This window comes from Neltuma alba, unplaced genomic scaffold (assembly GCF_004799145.2).
Source record: "Neltuma alba isolate B1F8T4 unplaced genomic scaffold, ASM479914v2 tig00006105_pilon, whole genome shotgun sequence".
NCBI lineage: Eukaryota > Viridiplantae > Streptophyta > Magnoliopsida > Fabales > Fabaceae > Neltuma > Neltuma alba.
The window spans coordinates 1-21,196 of record NW_021634351.1 but is presented as its reverse complement, the minus strand read 5'-3'; the positions used below and the strand labels follow the sequence as shown (position 1 = coordinate 21,196).

The 21,196-nt window shown below is 35.2% G+C and overlaps 4 protein-coding genes across 4 annotated transcripts; 3 read left to right on the top strand and 1 right to left on the bottom strand.

Annotated features, from left to right (window-relative positions):
* Positions 1-1,989: 1,989 nt before the first annotated feature.
* On the bottom strand, positions 1,990-3,264 carry LOC114749650 (protein ANTAGONIST OF LIKE HETEROCHROMATIN PROTEIN 1-like). The gene has a single exon (XM_028938190.1). It carries the CDS (start codon positions 3,262-3,264, stop codon positions 1,990-1,992), a length of 1,275 nt encoding a protein of 424 aa, XP_028794023.1.
* A 2,860-nt stretch (positions 3,265-6,124) lies between these two features.
* LOC114749643 (E3 ubiquitin-protein ligase MBR2-like) lies at positions 6,125-11,931 on the top strand. The gene is given in 7 exon segments (XM_028938183.1): positions 6,125-6,309; positions 7,543-9,352; positions 9,641-9,691; positions 10,447-10,545; positions 11,045-11,147; positions 11,150-11,187; positions 11,430-11,931. Coding segments are annotated over 6 exon segments (2,142 nt in total). The 5' UTR covers positions 6,125-6,309; positions 7,543-7,633; the 3' UTR covers positions 11,562-11,931.
* Positions 11,932-14,649: 2,718 nt separating this feature from the next.
* Positions 14,650-15,887, top strand: LOC114749649 (transcription factor bHLH95-like). Its single transcript, XM_028938189.1, has 3 exons — positions 14,650-14,886; positions 15,118-15,534; positions 15,795-15,887. The coding sequence occupies exons 1-3, from the start codon at positions 14,650-14,652 to the stop codon at positions 15,885-15,887; spliced, it is 747 nt and encodes a 248-aa protein (XP_028794022.1).
* Positions 15,888-18,881: 2,994 nt separating this feature from the next.
* Positions 18,882-19,773, top strand: LOC114749645 (transcription factor bHLH95-like; the record flags this gene model as incomplete). The annotated part of the gene is made up of 3 exons (XM_028938185.1): positions 18,882-19,079; positions 19,177-19,569; positions 19,700-19,773. Coding segments are annotated over exons 1-3 (665 nt in total), but the record flags the coding sequence as incomplete, so codon positions are not given.
* Positions 19,774-21,196: the final 1,423 nt, after the last annotated feature.

Here is a 21,196-nt window from a genome sequence, read left to right as displayed (position 1 = left end):
CGGCCACAACGACTCCTGCAGCTACGAAGAGATATTGAAGCATGTAAGCATAATCACTGGTTAATAATTTTTTTTTGATACAAAAAAGTTTAGGTGAGTTGGGTCTTGGGAACTAACCAATACTAGGGCATGCTTCCAGGCTTAAAGAACGCTTGCAGAGGTACTTAGAGATCACCCACCAACAAGATTCTCACATCGGCAGACGGATTCGAACTCACAATCTTATGGGTTATGAGCCGACATCTTACTCACTAGTCAACAATTGTGGTTGTTCATCTGTTGCATTTTTGCTCCTGAGGAACCAAACACGCCACACATCATATATTCCTTCTTCACTGCTACAGATAAAAGCCTTAATTTCTTGTCCCTTGTGATTCGTACACCCCCCATTCAATTAATAAACCTTTGGTAGTTGCACCCTCAGTTGCTCTGGAATATGAGGATCTTACCAAACAACATTAATAATTGCTTTTTGTAAAATCAATTATGGCTCTAGCTAGTACCATCATACTCAACCAAGTTTCCCTACTCCTCACGGCAGCAAAACTACAGAAGCATCAAGATTCTGTGCCATCCCTTCCCCAGCAAGGATGTTCATCCTTTGTAATTAATTAACACCACATGATTTTGGAACATCAAATATAATAACGACACGCAATTTTGACGGTGAATGGGGCAAATATTCTGAGCTCATCATCATCAGCATCTAACTGCAGTTTGGAACTTCAACTATAATCGCCCACATACACATTGAGCTCACTTGTTCTCAGTTTCAATACAGAACACACAGCCATGATGATGCAGAAAAACTGATATATCAATTCAGCCAACATGGGGAAGACTGAACTCAACATGTCGATCAGCAAACGGCTAGTATTGAATTTTGGCCAAAAAAAAAATTTATAAAAATCAGCTACTATTGCAGACTATTTTGAATTTTTGATCACAAGAAGCTGTGGCAAAATGGCAATTCTAATCAGTCTTTCAAGTGAAAATGAGCATCGTCATTTAATGCCACACAGTCCAATTAACTTGCGCACAAGTTTTTGAGCTTGAATGTAAAAAGAAACTAAAGCCCCAGTCTTCGGTGAGTTACAAGAACCTAGAGCCATAGACAAGAAGCATCCTTTGTTCAGAGGCACTGCACTGTTTTACTGTTGTTTAGAAATGCAGATGATAAGACCAACATGAAACGAAAATTAAACTAATGAAACCTTCAAATATCTTGTCTGAATCATTTTGCTCTGTCCATGGTCTTGTTCCCAGATATACACATTGTTTCATTAAGGTATCCTATGAAGGTAACGTTTTCTAAAGAAAACTATAGCTCCAAAAATTGTAGTTATAGTATCATATACTGAATAGAAGCATTGAAGAACAGCATTTGTCCTGTTACATTCCCCATGTACTAAAAACAAAAATAGGGGTAGGTGGGGTTCATCAAAAGAATGCCATCATAAAACAATCCATGGGTTCACAGCTAGCTCAATGATTTTTTAATGTTGCTTTCCGGGAGCCATAATAAAACTAAATAGTTTCATCAGCGTTGATGCTAAAGCCAAAAAAAAGAAAAAAGGAAAAAGGAAAATAGAGGTTCATCAAAGTATCAATGTCTACTTATCACCCAGACGCAGAGATTATGTAGATGAGAAGCTAAAAAGGAGAACGATTTGTGATTAACAGGAAAAGTCAACCTTATTCATGCTCAGAAGATAGTATTTACATTTGCGAGTGCACTCTAACAACAATGTAATCTGCAAAACTGAAATCAACTCATGAATGACAACCTTCTACCCGTCATTAATTCCAACCAAAAGTACATGAAAACTGGGAGAAAAATAGTAGAAAGAATCTCTTGATTCTACTTTCTGTGATAATTTTGAAAATTTATTTTAAAAAAGAACGTAAAATGAAGAAATGAATTCAATCACATGTCCCCATTTACCAATCCTTTTTTTGTTGTCTCCTGATGAAATCATCAAAGGTCCATTATGTACTTGAACCATTGCTTTTCTTGGCTCTTGTAGCCAATGCACTTCTTACAATCCAAGCATTCATAGTATTTGAATTTTCCTCCGATCTAGAATCTTTAATACTCAGATTCTGAAATTGGTAGTCTTGCCCACCGGAAAGTGCAGAAAAATCCTCCCTCATTAACAAGCTATTATGCAGTATAGAACAAGCACCAATATAAGCCACTGCCATCTTCAGTTCTTCTTTTATAGGTCGGCTCAGAATGCCCCAGTTCTTCAAACTATCAATAGTTCTAAGAGCCGAAATGCGCATAAGCTTATGAGCAGAATTGAAATTCTCTTCATATGAACCAGGTAGAGATTCAGCAAAAGGAATCATCAACCATGGGAGAAAAGGAAAACTGGAATCTCCTATCAAATACTGATTTATAGCCACTCCGTCTATGTCAATGGCTGGCGAGTTCAAAAGCTTCCCTTCTTCAATATCTCTGTAAAAAGTGGACGACCTGATGATTCTTGAATTGCTCTTATGGCCACGAAACCCAGCGATAATGCTCAGAATCCGACTCGAGGAATCGACCACTATCTGTGCCGCTATTTTATCTTCACACGATGTTTCAGAACTGACTACGTTAAACCTTGCACAGTCGATCACGCCACAGCAATTGGGCAACCCAGAGATGTCTTCAAAACCTCGAGATACAGTTTCAATCTCGTGCGAGTTCGGAAACGCAATCCAGAATCGGAAATTGGTACACAAAACCCTGCACAACTGCTTCACGCAAAACCTCGCTACCGACACGGAAACCCCGAATCGGCTCGAAATTTCAGCGTAATCGGAACCGTTTGCGAGCCGAAACAAGCCGATTCCAAGCCGAACACCGGATGAGAGATTCAGAGGGAACAACTCTACGGGGTCGCGACACTCCAGCAATGGGTCCAGCAAACCAGAGAGCCATTCAAAGGTAGACGCCGTCATTCTGAAACAGCTCCTGAACGAGTCAGGGCTCCGAACCACGTCCCCAATTCCAATCCCACCCGGCGGGTGCTCATCAATCGGGTCAGATTCTGGGTCGACCCGCTTGCGTTTCCTGTTCTTGGAGAAGGAGAGAGAAGCGGCGATCTCTTGGGACAAAAGAAAGTATTGGACGAGAGGGAAGGCATTGAAGGGGGGATTGGAATCTGAGGAAGAAGAAGGAGCAGAAGAAAAGGAAGGGAAAAGGAGGAGGATGAGAAGGAGAAGCTGAGAGATGAGAGAAGAAAGTAAAGCTGCCAATTTGCGGGATTCCATGGCGGCTTTTTGTCGGGGAGTGTGGGATTTTCTTTGGTTTAGGATTTTCGGAAATCGAGGAATGGGGATAATGGTGAATCAGTAAAGAGCGAAATACAGGGACACATCTGGCGTTTTGATTAGTCCTATGTATTCATTCGTTTTGATGAAACTTCCATTTTTGGATGGACGTCAGTGAATTGCAGGCTTTGGAAGATTCTATTCGCACGTGTGATTTCTTTCTTAATGAGACGTAACCCTCGTTACCATTTGCATTCCCCCTCTTTACAACCTCAACAAAACTTACCCAGATATTTTTATGTTTTCCTGTTATGTTTAGTCAAATTTATGACTTCAGTACCTTACCGTAAAATTTAATATAATTATTCGTGTTTAATATTTTTATTACATGATTATTAGGAAAATTCATCCATCTATAAAGGTCTATTTGATTTCAATGGAGGGAGGAAATTGGTTACCAGCTTGTTTTGTATGAAAAGAAAAGGAAAAGAAAACTAATAGTAATAATTTGACTATCATGCCTTTTCTAAACTCAGCTTTGTTTCTTTTACTTGCTATTTTTTTTATGAAAATAAAAAGCCTCAAATAATCGTGAAATATTAATGCTTAGTTTTGGCCATTTTGCTGGTTTGCCTAAATACTTGACAATTATACCATATAATCATTAAATATTTGTGCTATTTTTTAAAAATACATAAAGGCTGCTTTTCAAGCATTATCTTGCATCATATTCACAACAAAATTATAATACATCCAAAATTCATATAAATCGAAACAAATCTAAAATCCAACAATGCACAACAGTATTTCCAAATTAGATCTCCAATCCAAAACATAATCACATGTTATAAGTATCCAGCTTCCAAGTACCTAAACCATGTGGCCAAAGTTAACTAAATACTCTCTCGGTCCTTAATATAAGATATATTTAACTAATTTGATTAGATTAAAAAAATTTGATAAATTAGTTTAATTTGATTAGACTAAACGAATTTGATAAATTAGTTAATTATAATAAATATGATATATTTTTCTTAAAATACCTTAATCGTCTTCATTATATCCTCCCTCCTTCTCATATTTGATTATGGTTAAGGGAATATCATTAGGGATAATTTGAAAAAAATTGATAGATATAAGAAATAGTTCTTATATTTAGGACCAAAATCAACTCTACAATTAGGTCCTATATTAAATACCAGGAGAGTACTAAAATTGACCAAGTATATATAAAATGCCCCCAAATCTACAATCCTAAACAATATATTTAAATGGCTATTTACAATTGCTTGTAACTCACTTACTTTGCTTCACCAACTTTTTTCAAATATTTGTTCCATTTTAATACTTGTATTTTGAAAAATTGTATTTTGTTATTGATAAAAAAAAAGGGGTTAAGTATTCTTGTAACACACATGCTATATCAGGTTAGAAGTGTTCATTGGCCCAATAAGCCCACTTAGGGACCTCAGGTTGATAAATACTCTGGAGATCAACATGGGCTGGGCATCAAACCCAGGGTTGTTGAGTGGGACTCGACGCGAACTTATTTATTTGTTAGGGGGAGGCCCAAAAGACAAAAGTTAAATAGAACTTTATATTTGGGCCTGCATCCCCTTGGGCCTTGTTGATAGCCTTTTTCTGAAATTACACGAAAGATTAAGGTCAGGCCAATAAATAAACAAAAATGCCATTCTCATAATCTTAATAATAAAATTGAATATTTTAGTCGTTCAAGTCAAAAGATTAGCTGTACATCACTGTAAATTGTAAAAATTTGTAAATAAAAAGAAATTCAATTATAAAAACTGGAAGATTCGGGTGTGAATATTGAAAGAATAATTATAAATCAACTGCAATTTGTATAATATTTGTTGAGTTTGAATGCTTTCTTGAAAAAAAATTGAAATTACAATTGTAAACAGTAAGAAATTTTTTTATTGAAAATGATTGTTCAAACACTTTAAAAAATTTATTTACTTGATCTTTCAGTTTCTACCATTGAATTTTCATTTTTTATAATTTTTACACTTGAGTTTTCTGATATTTATAACCCTTTTATAACTTACACAATTAATTTGCAACCAATCTCTTAATTTCTGCGAACGAATCTTCCAAATTTTGTAATTCAATTTTCCGGATTTACAACCTTATCAATCAAATAATATATATATCAATATATTTTTGTCCATTTGCCTTGTCAGCCGGGGTCATTTGGCGTCGTTCTCTGGTACTTCAGACGTATCTAATACTCTTCCGGTCCTTATTATAAGACCCAATTTGATTTTTTATTTGGTCCTAATTATAAGACCCAATCCATTTTGTCTCTTATATTTATGCATTTTTTTCCAAGATAATCCTTCTAATAATGATAGTTTTAGTCAATATACTTAATTAGTAAGGATATTTTAGGAATGACAACACTTATTTATTATAAATAAAACTTAACTTACTTCTTTAATCTTCTCAAATAAGTCAATTGGGTCTTATAATTATTTACTTATCCATCTAAAACACACACACAGATATATGTGTGTGTGCGTGTTTTTTTTTGTTTTTTTGTGAAACGTTTAATCCTTATTTTCCTCACTCTGCGGAAGGGACGGGCATGGCATGGGAGGTTGGGGCGAATATTCTGAATCTAAAGAAACGCCAGCTTCACAATCAGCGCTATGAAATTTCACCTCACGTGGGGCCCACATGGGCTCATGCGAGCTACGTGTACGATCAATGGCGCCTGTGAGGCCACCCCTCAGGACCGAACCCAATGGGCAATGGCCTTCTCTCTCTATGTGAAATGAATGAAATCTTAAATTAGATATTAGGATTACTGTGCTTGTACTCTCTCTCTCTGCCCTTTAATCTCTCACTTCCTCGCTTCCACCCTTATTTTTTCATTCATGGCTTTCTCATTTGTCGCCTTCTGATCAGCTTCTTCTGTGATGATAAAAATACCAAAATTTGAGTGGGGGAAGAATCGGAGAGAAAAAGCAGAAGCGGAGGCGTTTCTGCTTGACCCATTTGGATTCTCGTTATCCTCTTCAGGTAATCCGCCCTTTTCAGACTCTCTCTATTGCATTTGCTTCCGTCTGACTCAATTTTTCTTCGCGAATGCTTGTTCTCATCACGATGATTCTCTGATAATGCTGCTTTTTCCCCGAGAAAGAGGTGTGGATTGCGTTCTCTATTAGGAGGTTTATCCCTTTCCTTGTTTTGGCGTGGAGGGATCGCATCGAGCCGCTAGGTTTTAGCCCTTAAGTTTGCCCCCCTTTTATTTTTCCCCTTTTTCTGGGATATACAATTGATCCGAAGCCATACTGTATTTTCTGGGGAATCTTCGAAGTTCGATTCATTTCTGCTGCTTGCGGTTTGAATCTGGAAAGTTTTATTTCGCTGCTGGATTTGACGTGTCTGCTGGTTACATTGGATTTCCGAAAACCTAGAATTGACCATTGCGAAGCTTCACTTCTTAATTTTCTGGGCGATCTCGGCGTGGTTGTTGTTCCCTTGTGATTATTGGCAACCTTATATATTATCTTAGTATGTCTTGCCTAAAGTTGCTGACATTTACTGTTGCATCGATGGTGTAGGTGGGAATGTGGTGAGCAAAAGATATGCATCGAGACGCTTTTTTATTTTTCTCGTTCATTCCAAGGCTCTTATTGTTAACTTCATTGAGTATAAAATTTACACCCAGAAAATAGGAAGCCAAGTTGTTTTTACAGGTTTCTGAGCTTGTGAATAGCACAATGAGAGATCTAGTATCTCTATCCATATCATTTTCCTATCTTAAGCATCCTCAATAGTTTATTCATTGTCGTTTCATATAAGGCCAGACTTTGTTTTATGGTTTCCGTTTTTCCCTCCTAGATATCTTTATGGAAAATCAGGAGCGCCCCAGCAATTGACTTGCCAATTTCTTATAGACTTTATTAGTGATAAGTCATGTAGGTGATAGGGCTTGTTATTGTTCATCGGTGACAACCTGCTTGTGACAAATTTGTTTTCACTCTTATCTTTTTATTTGAGTTTATTTTTCCTGTTGCATGTACTGGGATCTCAAATAGATATTATTTGTCGAAAGAATATACCATGGCTTTGTGAAATTTTTTATCTCATAAATGATGTTGCTGAAGCAATTTTATGACAATATTGTTTTTCATTCTCTTGTTTTAAGATTTGTCTGTGCTTTACTTTCACTGGAAAAGAAATCTACATATTTTTGTGCCTGGTAAAACTTGTACAAGTTTGCTTCAATGCCAAAGGTGTTCTGTGCAGGTTATTTCTGTGATCTTGGGCGCACCATTGATTAATTTGAAAGTTGAGAAGCTGATTATCTGGTAAATCAGGTTGGATAGCTTGAATTCCGATGCAAGGTAACAGAAGGACTCTTGGTTCCTTTCCAGCAATTGTAAGTATGATGCAGGAACCTAGTTCTAGTGGCACTGATATAAATCAGCAGACTTCCTTGAATCACATGCAAAATCCAGTTGATGCTCGGTTGTCAGATTTTCTGGGATCCTCTGGTGAGACTGCATGTTTACGCAACAGTGCTCCTGATGTTCAGAACTTTGATGGATGGAATGCTGGTGAACCTAGTTCTACTATGAATCTTCACAGTCACGTCAATAATGATGGGCTAAAAGCAGAACATGGTTGGTCTTCTTCATGTGGTGCTTCTGCTGAGGATGTTCTCAGACCAGAAGAACGGCAATTTGATCCAAATAATGTAACTTTCCCTGGTAACTCGAATGCCAACCTATGTGGAAATCAACCCAGAGTTCAGCCTTTCTTCTTGCAAGGTTCCAGCTCCAACCATGGAACCCAGGATGCTGCTTTAAATATGGGTTCCATTGCCAGCCCTCTTAATCATGGGAAAGGAACAGAACCTTGTACCAGTGATAGTATTCACAATACATATGGATTCAATAGTAAGCATACATCATTTGTCAGTGCTTCATATGATCATGTAGGAACTTCATCTGGAAGCTCTGGTTACATTGTTGGGGAAGATAATGATAATTCAAGCTCTTCTTTGGTTAATTGGGGTTCTTCCTGCAAGAGAAAGGCTCTTGAAAGTACTTCTGGGCAGATGTGTAATGGAGGAAGTTCAAGCTCTTTTCTAGAAGCTGAAAGCAGTTGCTGGCGTACTGGGACTCTCAGTTCTAATATTGCTTCCAGCAGTTTAAATTTGTCTAGACCTTCTGAGGATGTTCCTATCAATAATCCTCCAGTAGAGCAGAACCCAAGAAATGAGATGAGGCACATAGCTTCTGATGCATTCCCTTTGATAGGAGTTACGGGAAATGTGAACAGGCCTCTGAGAAGCTTTGATAGGAGGATGAATTATCCACAGCGACAGGAATCTAGGCATCCTAATCATTCTTCTTCCCACCAAACACCTACCTCTCATCCATTTAATGATTCTCTAGAATTAAGGTTAACAGCTGGAGTTACAGCAAGCAATTCTAGTTCTCTTCAGTGTCAGTCACATGTTACGCATGTTCCTGGTTTGCCAGGGAGCACACATTCTCTTCCTTGGAGTGGAGCTTCTAGTTCAAGAGGTGCAAGTTCATCTACTTCTTATAACTCTGCGGAAAGAGAGCTTCGGGAAGAATTGAACTTAAGAATTTTTCCAAGAGACAATCCAGAGCACCCCATCCTTGCACCTTCATCTTCTGGACTTGACCCTACCAGTTGGCATATTTCATCTGGCAATGTGAATAATTCTGGTAGTGCACCTCCTACTTCCTGGATTGGATCCAGTTCAAGTGTCAATTCATTACCTAATCCAAGCTGGATTGTTCCCCATGAAGTTCCAACACGGAGGCAGCTAACATTATCAGATTTCAGTCCCTGGTCCTTTTTTCCATCGATGAACTCAGTATCTGGTATTCATAATGTTCATTCTGCCTCATCTTCTACTTCTTCTGGTCCTCCTTCCTTTACTCCAGACATGAGCAGCCACCACTCATATGCAAGATTGGCATCATTGATGGAGAGAAGAGGTGATGAAGTTCTTAGTGCACCTCACTCATTGCGTGCTTTAGCTGTTGACATTGAGGGGAGACGCCGATTGATATCTGAGGTACTATACTTGTTATGTTATATTTTCCTTTTGACATAATAGTTTGCATTATTACTTAACAGCTATGCAATTTAGCGGTCATTTAGAACTAATCCATCTCCCTATCTGATGTATTTTGTAATGTACAAGACAGATGGAGCAGGAATTGTGAATTAGTTTCTTATAATTTGCTACCAGTAAACAGACATTTTGATAATTTGAAATCTGATAAATCATTTTGAGCTAGTTTGAATTTGGTGCCATGCTGGTCTTGTCTGAATTAACTGCATATGTTGCTTTGTGTGCCAGATTCGTCAAGTCTTAAGTGCAATGCGCAGGGGTGAGAACTTACGAGCTGAGGTTTGTGTTTTCACTCACAATCTTATATATGTATAGTTGGTGACTTCCTATTGTGTGGTGAAATTAGTGGTAGATGAGTTATTGTCATCGGTTCATTGATGTTGATGGTGTATTAATTTGCTTGCTACTCATTTTCCTTTTATTTTATCTCAGTAAATAAGAATGGGAATATCTAGTTGACAATTTGCAGCTTCCCATGTTTCACCTTCTTTCAGAGGAGATAAGTTTGTGTGTGGTCACAGTTTTTGAGGTAGTTGTGCTTTTCCTTATGTTGAGCATTGCAATGGAAACTGTCTTATGCTGAATATCAAGTTCGTGCCTTTTTTTATCACGGGATGCTTGATTTTGACTGCTACCAAGGGTAAATTTGGCCAGATTTTGTGCCTGGCTAGTAAAGCTTGAATGTATGTGAAAGTAAAGGTTTTAAATTTTGCAAATTCAATTAGATTCTTAGTTAAGTTCATATGTTGAGCTTAGCAACTTTAATATATCTCTTATTTCTGAACGATAATAATTTAGGTTTGGACCAAATAATGGGTGTGCAATTCTCACAACCTGGCCCCACTATCTGAACTTCATTGGAAGCGAACATATAGGAAAAACAGTCGTGATCTTTATGATGTGTATGTTGTTTTTGAATTAAACTCTGTGCTGGTAGCTTGTGAGGGCAATCTTTAAGTTGGACTTAGTAATACGCTATGCTGATAATCGAGAATACTAACTTGAAGATGTTTCCTGTGTTACTCGTGATTCAGGATTATATGCTCTTTGACCCGTTCATATATCATGGTATGGCTGAACTACATGATAGGCACAGGGACCTGCGCCTTGATGTTGATAACATGTCTTATGAGGTAAAAGAAAGAAAGATTGAATTCCCTTACATGTTCCATTGAAAAGAAATTGTTCCTAATTTATGTTCCATGAAAAGTTGGCTTTCTGAACCGGACAAAATACAATTCTCTTCCTTGAGAGAATTTATGACAGCGTCTAATTATAGGCACGAATTTCTCTTAAAACAAAAGATGCTTCAAGTAAGTCCGATGAAAAAGTCCTCTTATTGTGAAGAACCTTCCATATGCCCCTGCAAGTAAAGATATTCATCATATGAAGGTGTTAATGGAAGGTATTTTAGTGAAAACTTGTGTCGTTGGGTCTCTGACGGCTAGAATTTGGAGCCAGACAGATCCCCTGCTCTAATTGGAGGTAGTTGTAGTATAGTTTTGAAGTAGAGAGAGGCCCGTGCACATTTTAATAATAGAGGAGAGGCTGTGTGCTTAAGCTCTCCCTCATGGGAGAGGGGAATATGTGTTTCCCTCATGTTGCTTCTCTCAAGTGTCACTGGGATTTCAGGAATTGCTGGCATTGGAGGAGCGCATCGGAGATGTGAGCACTGGATTGAGCGAGGATACCATTATGACGTTGATGAAACATCGGATCTACACGTCTGTCATGACTGGTCTTCTACAGATATGGAACCTTGTTGTATCTGTCAGGTATTTACAGTGGTTGTCTCAGTTAGTTTGAGGTGGTGTTTGGATTAGCTTCTCATAAGTATTTTCATGCAAACTAAGACAAAACTCCTCTCGCATACTTATCTCGTATACTGTAAAATCATTTTTAAAAAGCTAATCTAAACCCACTCTAAGAAAAGCGGTGCGGAATAATGCTCGTACGTTATAGCTCATAACTGTTATATACCTGTCAATGACTGCATTTAATTGTCCATCAATGGCAGGAGCAATACGCTGATGGGGAGGATGTAGCCTCACTAGATTGTGGACACGAATTCCACACCGACTGTATCAAGCAGTGGCTAATGCAGAAGAACCTGTGCCCTATTTGCAAAACAACAGCCTTAGCAAGATGATGGAGAATCTCTATCAAGTTGAACCTGAAAGAACTGTCTTTTAAGACTTTAGACCTTAGCTTTATTTCATTTGATGAACTTGCTGCTCCTTATGAGTGACAGGACTTTGCCATCTGATGGATAGGAAAGGAAACTCAATTAAAAAAACGGTTAAAAAAGACAGAGTAAAGAAATTGGTGCTTGAGTAATAGAATTCTGCATATACATTTTCTTTTCTAAAAAAATATGGATAATTACAGTTCATTTATGATGTAAAAACCCTTGAACTTTATCTCAATTGTAGGTTTATTGTTGATGTCTGTTGATGTAGAATACCTTGTCTGCCTCTACTGGACACGTACGTGATATGCACTGGCCTGCTTTAACCCAAGCAATCCCTATCTTGAGTAGTGCTTGCATTGTTAATCTTTCTTTTTTTAACTTTCACTTTTTTTTTGGCCAAAGTTTTTAACTTCACATTAGGTAGGATAATAGTAGATACCCAACAACACGACCGTATGTAGATTCCCTAAAAAACTAAGTAACTACGGGAATTTTCTTAGTAGATCGAGAATCCGATGATTAAGATAATTTGCGTCAGAGCATAGACTGGTTGAGTTGTGGGCTAAAACCTGACTAGACTATAGTTAAGTTAATGAAAATAATGAACATATATATATATATATATATATGGGCGAGAGAGATTCCCATTGATATGTATAAATATGTTCTTTGATTTATTTAACGCAAACATCTTTATTTAGTAAGAACTATTTAAGAATCCTTTCCGTGGGTAATGATGAGTGGCCTGAATTCCTAGATTTATTAATTTTTCTGAATGTATTATTCCATGCCGCCTAAGAAGCGGCGTATCTTACTTAAAAATATCGCAAGAACTACCCTCATGGTGTGTGGGGAGAGGATCGCTTGGTTAACACTAAAATTTTCTCAAGAAGAGAATTAGTCACCACTACTGCTGACGTAGTAGATATTCTGAACTTAACAAAAAAAAAAAAAAACTGCTGGAATTTTGTTGTTGTTATATATAACAAACGTTCATAATATACTTTTTCACTAGGGATATGTGTAATGTATAAATATGATAATAACTACTTTTAAATGATTCAAAATCATTTAGAATAGGTACACTACCACCAGATGCATTACCTTAATGGCAAAGTGGTCCCTTTGCATGCTAGGGGTGGAGGGTTCTACTTCTATCCCCACACATAGCGTCTCAAAATAAACATATAAAAAAGGTTTATCCAAATTTTTTCCAATTAAATTAATTATGTTTTGACACTATTTTATCATGAAAATTTGCCTTCTGCGCCATTTTTTGACGGAATCTTCTACGGCATTTATTCCTTGGGCAAACAAAATCTAGTAAAAACTTAAAAACACTGCTACCATCTATTGTTGCCTAGCATTGATCAGGTTCATATTGGATATTAGTAGTAGCATTCATGTTAATCCACACGCGAGAAAAGTAGGTTCATTTAACGAGGACAATTAGAACATCCAAAATGTGAAAATAAGTTAAGTTAGTTATCTGTAATAAATATGTATTGTCTTTTCTAAAATATCCTTGCTAATCAAATTTATTGACTAGAACTACTATTATTAGAAGACTATCTTAAGAAAAAATGAATAAATATGAGAGACAAAGTGTATTGGGATTTTATATTGAGGATCAAAATAAAAGTCAAACGAGGTCTTATATTAAGAAGGGAATGTAGTAATAGACATGAAAAAAAATATCACATTGGTAATCTAGGAAAACAATTTAGAATGCAATTATAATAGAAATGCAATAATAAATTTTACTTGCATGGCGAGCCTCAAGCGATCCAAAAATCCAACTAAATATGTGACAAGCACAAAAGACGCCAATGATTCAAAATCAGGGCTCCATCTAAACATGTTAGGTAGACTTAACGCGAGAACAAGTAGGTATCGACAATATCCTTTGATTAGTTAACATGAGTTCGGGTGCTCGTAACTTAAGCACTGAATATGGACTGTCAAAATGAAAAACTAGACGATTTAGAATTAGTATTATTATTTTTTTACCAAAAATAATTAATATTATTTTATTTTTAAATTTCCAATGATTTTTGTTGTAATAGATGTATAATCTAAAATAAAGAATATTAACCTCTTACTTTTCATTGTATAAAAAAATTGTATTAAAATTTTTAAATCTAGGTTGTTCAAATCAGATTCAACACATAAATCTCATTATTGAAGTGTTAAGCACCGGTATTCTAAGCAATCTCATATATACATATATAAAATGCCGGTTTCAATCGACTTATTTTAAGTATTTTTGTGATGTTATGTCAGAGAAATTGTCTCATAAAACACAAATTAAAATGATTGTTTGCACTTTGTAATGAAACTAAATTCCATAAAAACATGGTATATATATCTTACTTAACTCTTGATGCATATGGGGAATAATTTTCTCTTTCTTCAAAAACCCTGTGATTATCCTACTGCTTCTGTTGGTGAGGCTCCAGAAGTTGCTGGGTGGACGACTTTGAAGTGCTTGGGATAACTCCAAGGGGTGCAGGTTCATCTCATGCAACCCAATAGCAAATAACGTTTTTACAGTGGGGCTAACACGCGTTGCTGAGCATCTTCTCCATCTAAAGCTTCACCTAGCATCAGTTATGTTTTCAAAAATTTATTCTGAAACTGTGATTTAAAGAGATTTTAACTGATATTCACATATTGCTTTCCATGCGAGAGGTTCTGTTTCCCAGGCCAGACAGCTCACAGTTATATTGCAGAAGGAGGTCACACAATTCATATTCACACAACATATTCCTTCCTTCTCATGTGAAGTCTCATTCAACTTTGTTACAAACCTAAACAAAGTTGAAACTCTAACGCCAGAGGTTTAACAAATATCTTCTGTTTCACTCTGAGATAGCCACGAAGATGAAAAACCATGTGAAGGAAGAAACAACCAAGAGGACTGTTATTACAACTACTATAGCCGACTGTATGAGAGAACAAACCCTTGCTCTCTTCAGGCTGCTTCATTGCTTTATAAATAGAGTTCTTCAACGCCAACCTTTCACATCTCTCTCTCTCTAAAGCCATGTCTTTTGCAGATAATAGGGAACAAGAGAGGGAAATCCGGTCCAGTTGTTCAGATAATTCTGATAAACTCATGGACAAGCATTCTAATTCAAATCGTCCTTCAATGACAAGAGGCAAGGAGAAGCGTGTTACTGCTACTGGTCATGAGATGGATACTATTCACAGGGACAGGCGTAAGAAAATCAAAACCTTGTTTGATAGCCTTCAAGCTATGCTCCCTCATGTGCCCAAGAAGGTAAATTAATTAACTGCTTCAACTCTTAATTCCTCGCTATTCTAAGTTTGGGAATCTCTTTGTCATTTAGATGATATACTCGAATACTATGATCTTTTACGTAGTCATGACCTTGTAGCCTAGGGGCACTTTGCTCTCCCTTGCTAAAAATCACAGGTTCAGTCTCACATATATCACTTGTAATTCCAAAGGAAAAACAAAGCTATGATCTTTCTCTCATCTCTTTTGCAGACTGACAAAGTGACAGTAGTTGATGAAACATTGAACTACATAAGAAATTTGGAGGAAACTTTGAAAGATCTGGAAAAGAAGAAAAAGGAACGACTTCAATCTTCTGTGGGCTCTAATGTGGGTAATCCCAGTGGAACTTCAAGAGAGGCTTTCATAGCTGAACAAGTAGCTTCCTCCTCACCCACCCCAAGTCCTCCAAGTCCTCATAATAATAACTCAGTAGGGTTCCAAACTTGGACTTCTCCGAATGTGGTTGTCAACATTTGTGGCCAAGACGCACAATTCAGTGTTTGCTCTTACAAGAACCGCTGCCTCTTCAGCAGCATCTGCTGTGTTCTCGAGAAGTATAAGATTGAGGTTTTGTCTTCTCACATTTCATGTGACAATAGTCGCAGGTTCTATATGTTTCAAGCACAGGTAAGTATGCATTATAATTTTATATGTGTTACGTCGCTTTATATATTTATGGTGGAAGAAATTAAACCAATGAAATTCAGGTGAGTCTATTCATGAAGCCTTCAAGTAAAAGTAGTTTAGATATCTTTGCTTTTAATTGTGAAATGGAATTTAGCAATGTCTGCGCTGGATTTTTTTCACGAAAAAAAAATCTACATTTTCATTTAATCATGGTACTTAAACGATTTCTAATTTAGGATTATTTGGAATGAATCTTGCAGGTGAACAGAGATTCGGTTCAGCTTCCAGGGGCATTCTCAGCAGAAGAAACATTCAAGCAAGTTGCTGAAGAAATTATTCGGTGTCTCTCCTGAAATCTACCCAGAAAACTCCTGCCTTGTTAATTCGATGTCTTTAATAATCTTCGTTGATTTCTTTTGTGTTTGATCATTTAATGTGTAAACTTTAGATGTGGTTCCGTGGCAGAATAAAGAAAATGGTTTCCTATTCGCTTCTCATATTGGGTAATGTCGTCTTTGTTTTTCGTTCAATTGTAATCCGACCTTTTATATGTGTATTGGATGAGGCTTGTCTCATGTAGTCTAATATTTATTGTTTTTTAATATAAGAGTTAAATAAGTAACTTGAGAAGATTAAAAAAATTAGTTAAATAGATTATTTATATTTATCGTTTTTTAATGTAAGAGTTAAATAATTAATTTGAGAAAATTTAAAAAATTAGTTAAATAAGTTATTTATAACGAATATGTGTTGACTTTTCTTAACTATTATCTTTAATCATATGCATTAAAACTATTCATTAGTGGAGAGCCCTTATAATCAATAGAGATATTTTAGAAAAAACAAAGTGGATTGTAATATTATATTTAAAATCAAATTTTCTCTAACTAATTCTTATACTACTTCTGATCCTAATTATAAGACCTCATTTATAGAGTATAAATGATGTTTTATAATTAGAACTATAAATGAGATCTTATAATTAGGACTGGAAGTAGTATTAAGAAGCGGAGGTAGTAAACATATACAAATATGTTCTACGTACCATGCTAAATGAATTTAAAAAAGAAAGTTCCTACTCAACATTCACAATTTTTCAATCCTTTAAAGGAATTTGCTCAAAAAAGGTTACGATGATATCCCTCTTCTCTCCTAGTTGTTCATCAGGAGATCACGTGGCAGCAACTGACTCTATACTTATAACTTCTGTTAAACCGAAAAATCAGTAGACTCTTTTTTTCCAACGGAAAAAAAAAATCAGGAGATATCAGTATTATCAAATTGAAACAATGGAGAAAGGACGATTAAAAAAAAAACAGAGTGTATGGATAAGAGATTTATTTGATGATAATAAACAAAATTATAGAATTTCTATTGATTTGTTTCCTAAATCATGCTATTTCCTAAAATGCTTCATCCATCTAACTATTGCATAAGATATTATTTAATTAATGGTGAGTGATCACGTAGAAAATGAAGGACTATACTGGGAATATGCGTGTTTAAAGCAACAACTACATAATTGATTTTGGAGAAAGAAGAAGCATATAATGGAAGATGAAGACATTCAAATATATATACACATATATATATTTATAGACCAAGAAAGAAAGCACAAGCGATAATATTATGCATTCTTGTTTTTTATACAGATGATACTATTTTCCGTCCTAATTATAAGACTTCATTTATTTATAAATTACAAACAAGATCTTATAATTAAGATCGGAGATATTATTATGTATTTTCTAGGTGTTATTATATATTTTGAGCTCTTTTTTTTGTGTGTGTGATAAACTCAGGGCATCCATTGTTGGTAGCAATAACTAATTTTCTCAATGATAGACTTCTTAAAAGAATTTTAGTGCTCACCACAAGACATATATTCTGAGTTTTTATTGCAATGCCACCTATCTAAAAGAGCTATTATACATTATGCGTTAAAAATTTACATTGGTTCTAAGTGAAAGTTGTGGGTGGGTTTGTAAAACCCTTAATGTGGTCTTCCCCGCTAAGAGTTGTAGATTAACACAAACCTAGCAAGTATATTTGGTGAGATAATTAAAAGAATCTTATAGTTTGAGGTTATTTTAGAACAATGGGTTTTTTAAGCAGAAGAAAAATTATGTCATAATTGCGATTCTTATAGCATAGGAAAAATCTCTCCAATGTTTCTTTTATAAGGTATCAAATTAAACTATGATGAATTTCTTATATTTCTCGGTTTTTTTACTCTCTTAATTTTGCTGATGTCTGATAATTTCAGCTACTTAATAATAATGAATCCATCCAATTAATTATTGAGTAACTAATTCTTTCACTTTGACATATGTAATATTCTTATAACTTTAATGATATATATATATATATATATATATATTCTAGAAGAAATCGTATCCAGCTCATTTCACACACACACACACACACACGTGTGCTTGCCTAGCTAGTATATATGTGATTGCATTTACCATTGATATTACTGCTTTAATTCTGGATTATTAGCCAAGCTAAGGTCACATTTTTGTCACCTGTTCTTTCATTATCTAGGCTGGCGTCTCAACGTTATGAGCATCCAGCTCATACATAATCAGACTACTATAACATTCACGTGTGATATTTTTGTAACGGTAAATAAAATGATGGATATTCTAGCAGAAGGAATCATATCCATCTCATTTCATATGCATGCATCCTCGCCTATTTGTGATTGCATTTGCCCTGATATCCCTCCCATCCTGATCGTAGAAGCTAGTTAGATGCTACTTTCAGTCTTAATATAAAATTTAGTTGACTAATTTGTGAAGATTAAAAAAATTATTTAATTATAACATATGTTACATGATCTCTCTAAAATATTTGTATGTATTATTAGATAATATATCAATTTATAAGTGAAGCCAATTAGTTGGAAGAAAAACAATAAATATAAATATTTTAAAGTAATTCAGTAACTTTTTATTGTCTCCAAATTAGTCAATTGGGTTTTATAATAAGGATGAGAGGTAGTAGTTAATTTTAATCCTACAAGTAGGACCTTAATTTATTTTATCACTCATATTATTATCAAATTTTCTCATATTAATTTATCTAACTTATAAATTAATATATAACACATAATATTAAGTATATTTTAAAAAGATAATGTTAATTTTAATAATTAAGATTAAGCAATTTATTTAGCTTCTTTATTCTTAACTTTGGATTCTTAGCCAAGCTGACATTTTTGTCACCTGTTCCTTCATTATCTATCCTGGCATCTCAATGTTATAAGTATCCCTCTCTATTCTCCATCTTAGCATCTCCACAGACAAACTTCCTCATTCTCATTACTCCACACATAAACAACCATGTCTGCTAATCTCTCAAACTCAGATAACACTACTGGGGAAATCAGTAGTGTGCAAAGACCCTTGAGACAGAAGAGAGATATCAGCAAGGTTGATGGAGAAAATCATCATACCTCATTAGAGAGAGAAAGAAGGAAGAAGATAAGGTTGCATCTGAGAGAACTTCAAGATTTGGTCCCTTCTGTTCATCACATTAGGGTAAATTGTTCAAGAGTTTCATCTTTTTCGTTTTTCCTTTAGCTTTCTCTAAAAAAAGTTTCCGAGATCTTTTTCTTCCTGTTGTTTTGTGCTGCAGGCAGACCAGGCAACCATTGTTGAAGAAACTATTAAGTACATTAAAACCCTAGAAGATGTTGTTGAGAAGTTGGAGAAAATAAAGAGAGAGAGACTCCAATCTGCCTCCAATAATAATTCTGCTTATCCCACAGCCAGCCAAGGACCTCCCTCCATGGCCACTGCTCATCAACTCACATCAGTTCCACAAAACCCCATAGGGTTTCAAACTTGGGTTTTTCCAAATGTGGTAGTGAACATTTGTGGGGAAGAAGGTCAGTTCAGAATGTGCTATCCCAACAAGCCAGACCTCTACGGCGACATCGTTTGTGTTCTTCACAAGTATAACATTCAGGTTTTGTGTGTCACCATCTCAACTGATGATTATAAAACCTCGTACAAGATTCAAGCACGTGTAAGTGTTCGTTTTTTTTTTTTTTTGGTTTGTGTCCCCCAATCTTCAAGCATACAACGGCCTTTTTTTTAAAAAAAAAAATTGGGTGTTTAAGATTTAACATCTATCATTATATTGGTGAATTTTGCAGGCAAATAAGCAGAATTCGGATCAATTTCAGAGGCATTTTCAGTGGAGGAAGCATTCAAGAAAGCGGCAAGAGACGTATATCTTCTCTCTCCTATGTGAAGTTTCTTCAAGAAATCAAGCTTCATTTGGAGTGTTTTTCATGGCTCAAAAAGTGTTCGAAAGAACTTTTTTTTTTTTAGTTTGTTTTTGAATCTTTGCTGTTTGCTTTTGTGCTTTTCTTTTTTAATGTAAACTCCAGTAGTTGTTCCATGATGGAATTGCAAATGTTTTGCTATAAAAAATTTGTCTCCTCTACATTTATGGTCGTCCCGATATGGATAAAATCTAGTAAAAACTTAATTGCCGAGTAATATTAATGATCAGATCTCTTATGTTACGGATCATTCATGTTAATTCACATCCGAAAAGAGAAGGTTCATATGATGAGGACAATTATATAGAACATCCGAAATGAATTAAAACTGTAATCATCATAATAGATGTGAAATTAATAATCATAATCGTAAATCTAAGAAAACTATTTAGGGGAGTAATAAGAAATTGAGAGAATTACAATCAAATCTAAAAAAAAATTATAAAATAAGTCCTAAAAATTGTCATTGTCTATTATGAAACTTATCAGTATAAATTATTGATGTTGTTATTAAGACTTTTTAATAATTTTTTTTTTAGGGCTTGATTATAATTCTTTCTAAGAAATATTACTTTCAAGATCAGCACCCTCAAGGCTATCGAAAAATCTAATTGAAAAAAAAATATTACAAGAGCATAAATAGTGATATTCTTCACTAAATTAGCTGCAATGAGCTGTGTGCTCATCACTTAAATACTAAAGTAAAAACTATATTGGACAATCTAGAATCAATATGATTTTTTTTCCCACATTTTTAACACTTTTTTTTCCATTTTAAGAGATATATAATCTAAAATAAAAATAATCTTTAAACTCATTTGGTGAAAAAAATAAATTTATTATGTGGAAATTACATATTAAAATCTTTAAATTCACTAAAAGACAATATAATAATGACAGAATTATTTCTTCACAAACAAAATTACTAATTTATTAGCTATAGTTATTCTGTCGCTAAATTAATTAATGATGAAAATTCCATCATTAAAATTCATTGCTAATTTGTTGTTTTTTTAGTAATTTGAGCGGTTTTAAATCTGAAAATAGATCTCATAGAAGTGATGAGGACACGCACACCAACCTCGTTTTGGCGATCTTAACTATCCCACTCATCTTAGGACATGTATGTATACCTTTTAAAATTGTATAACTGTTCTGATTCAAAGAGATTTAACTGATATTCATATATTGCTTTTCCATGTGAGGCTGTGTGTGTCCCAGCTGAACGTTATATTGCAGAAGCCAGAAGGAGTTCACACTACTCATATTCATACATATATATGCCTTGCTTCTCATGTGAAGTCTCATTTCAACTTTAATTCTGTGGCAACCTATTAAGCCAAGTTTAAAAACTGATCTCTTGTT

Bases quoted from the DNA above. Each gene is read 5' to 3' on its own strand.
- LOC114749650 (XM_028938190.1), bottom strand. From the start codon at position 3,264: ATGGAATCCCGCAAATTGGCAGCTTTACTTTCTTCTCTCATCTCTCAG.
- LOC114749649 (XM_028938189.1), top strand. From the start codon at position 14,650: ATGTCTTTTGCAGATAATAGGGAACAAGAGAGGGAAATCCGGTCCAGT. The intron at 14,887-15,117 runs GTAAATTAATTA...TCTCTTTTGCAG, and splicing joins TCCCTCATGTGCCCAAGAAG to ACTGACAAAGTGACAGTAGT. The intron at 15,535-15,794 runs GTAAGTATGCAT...TGAATCTTGCAG, and splicing joins TCTATATGTTTCAAGCACAG to GTGAACAGAGATTCGGTTCA.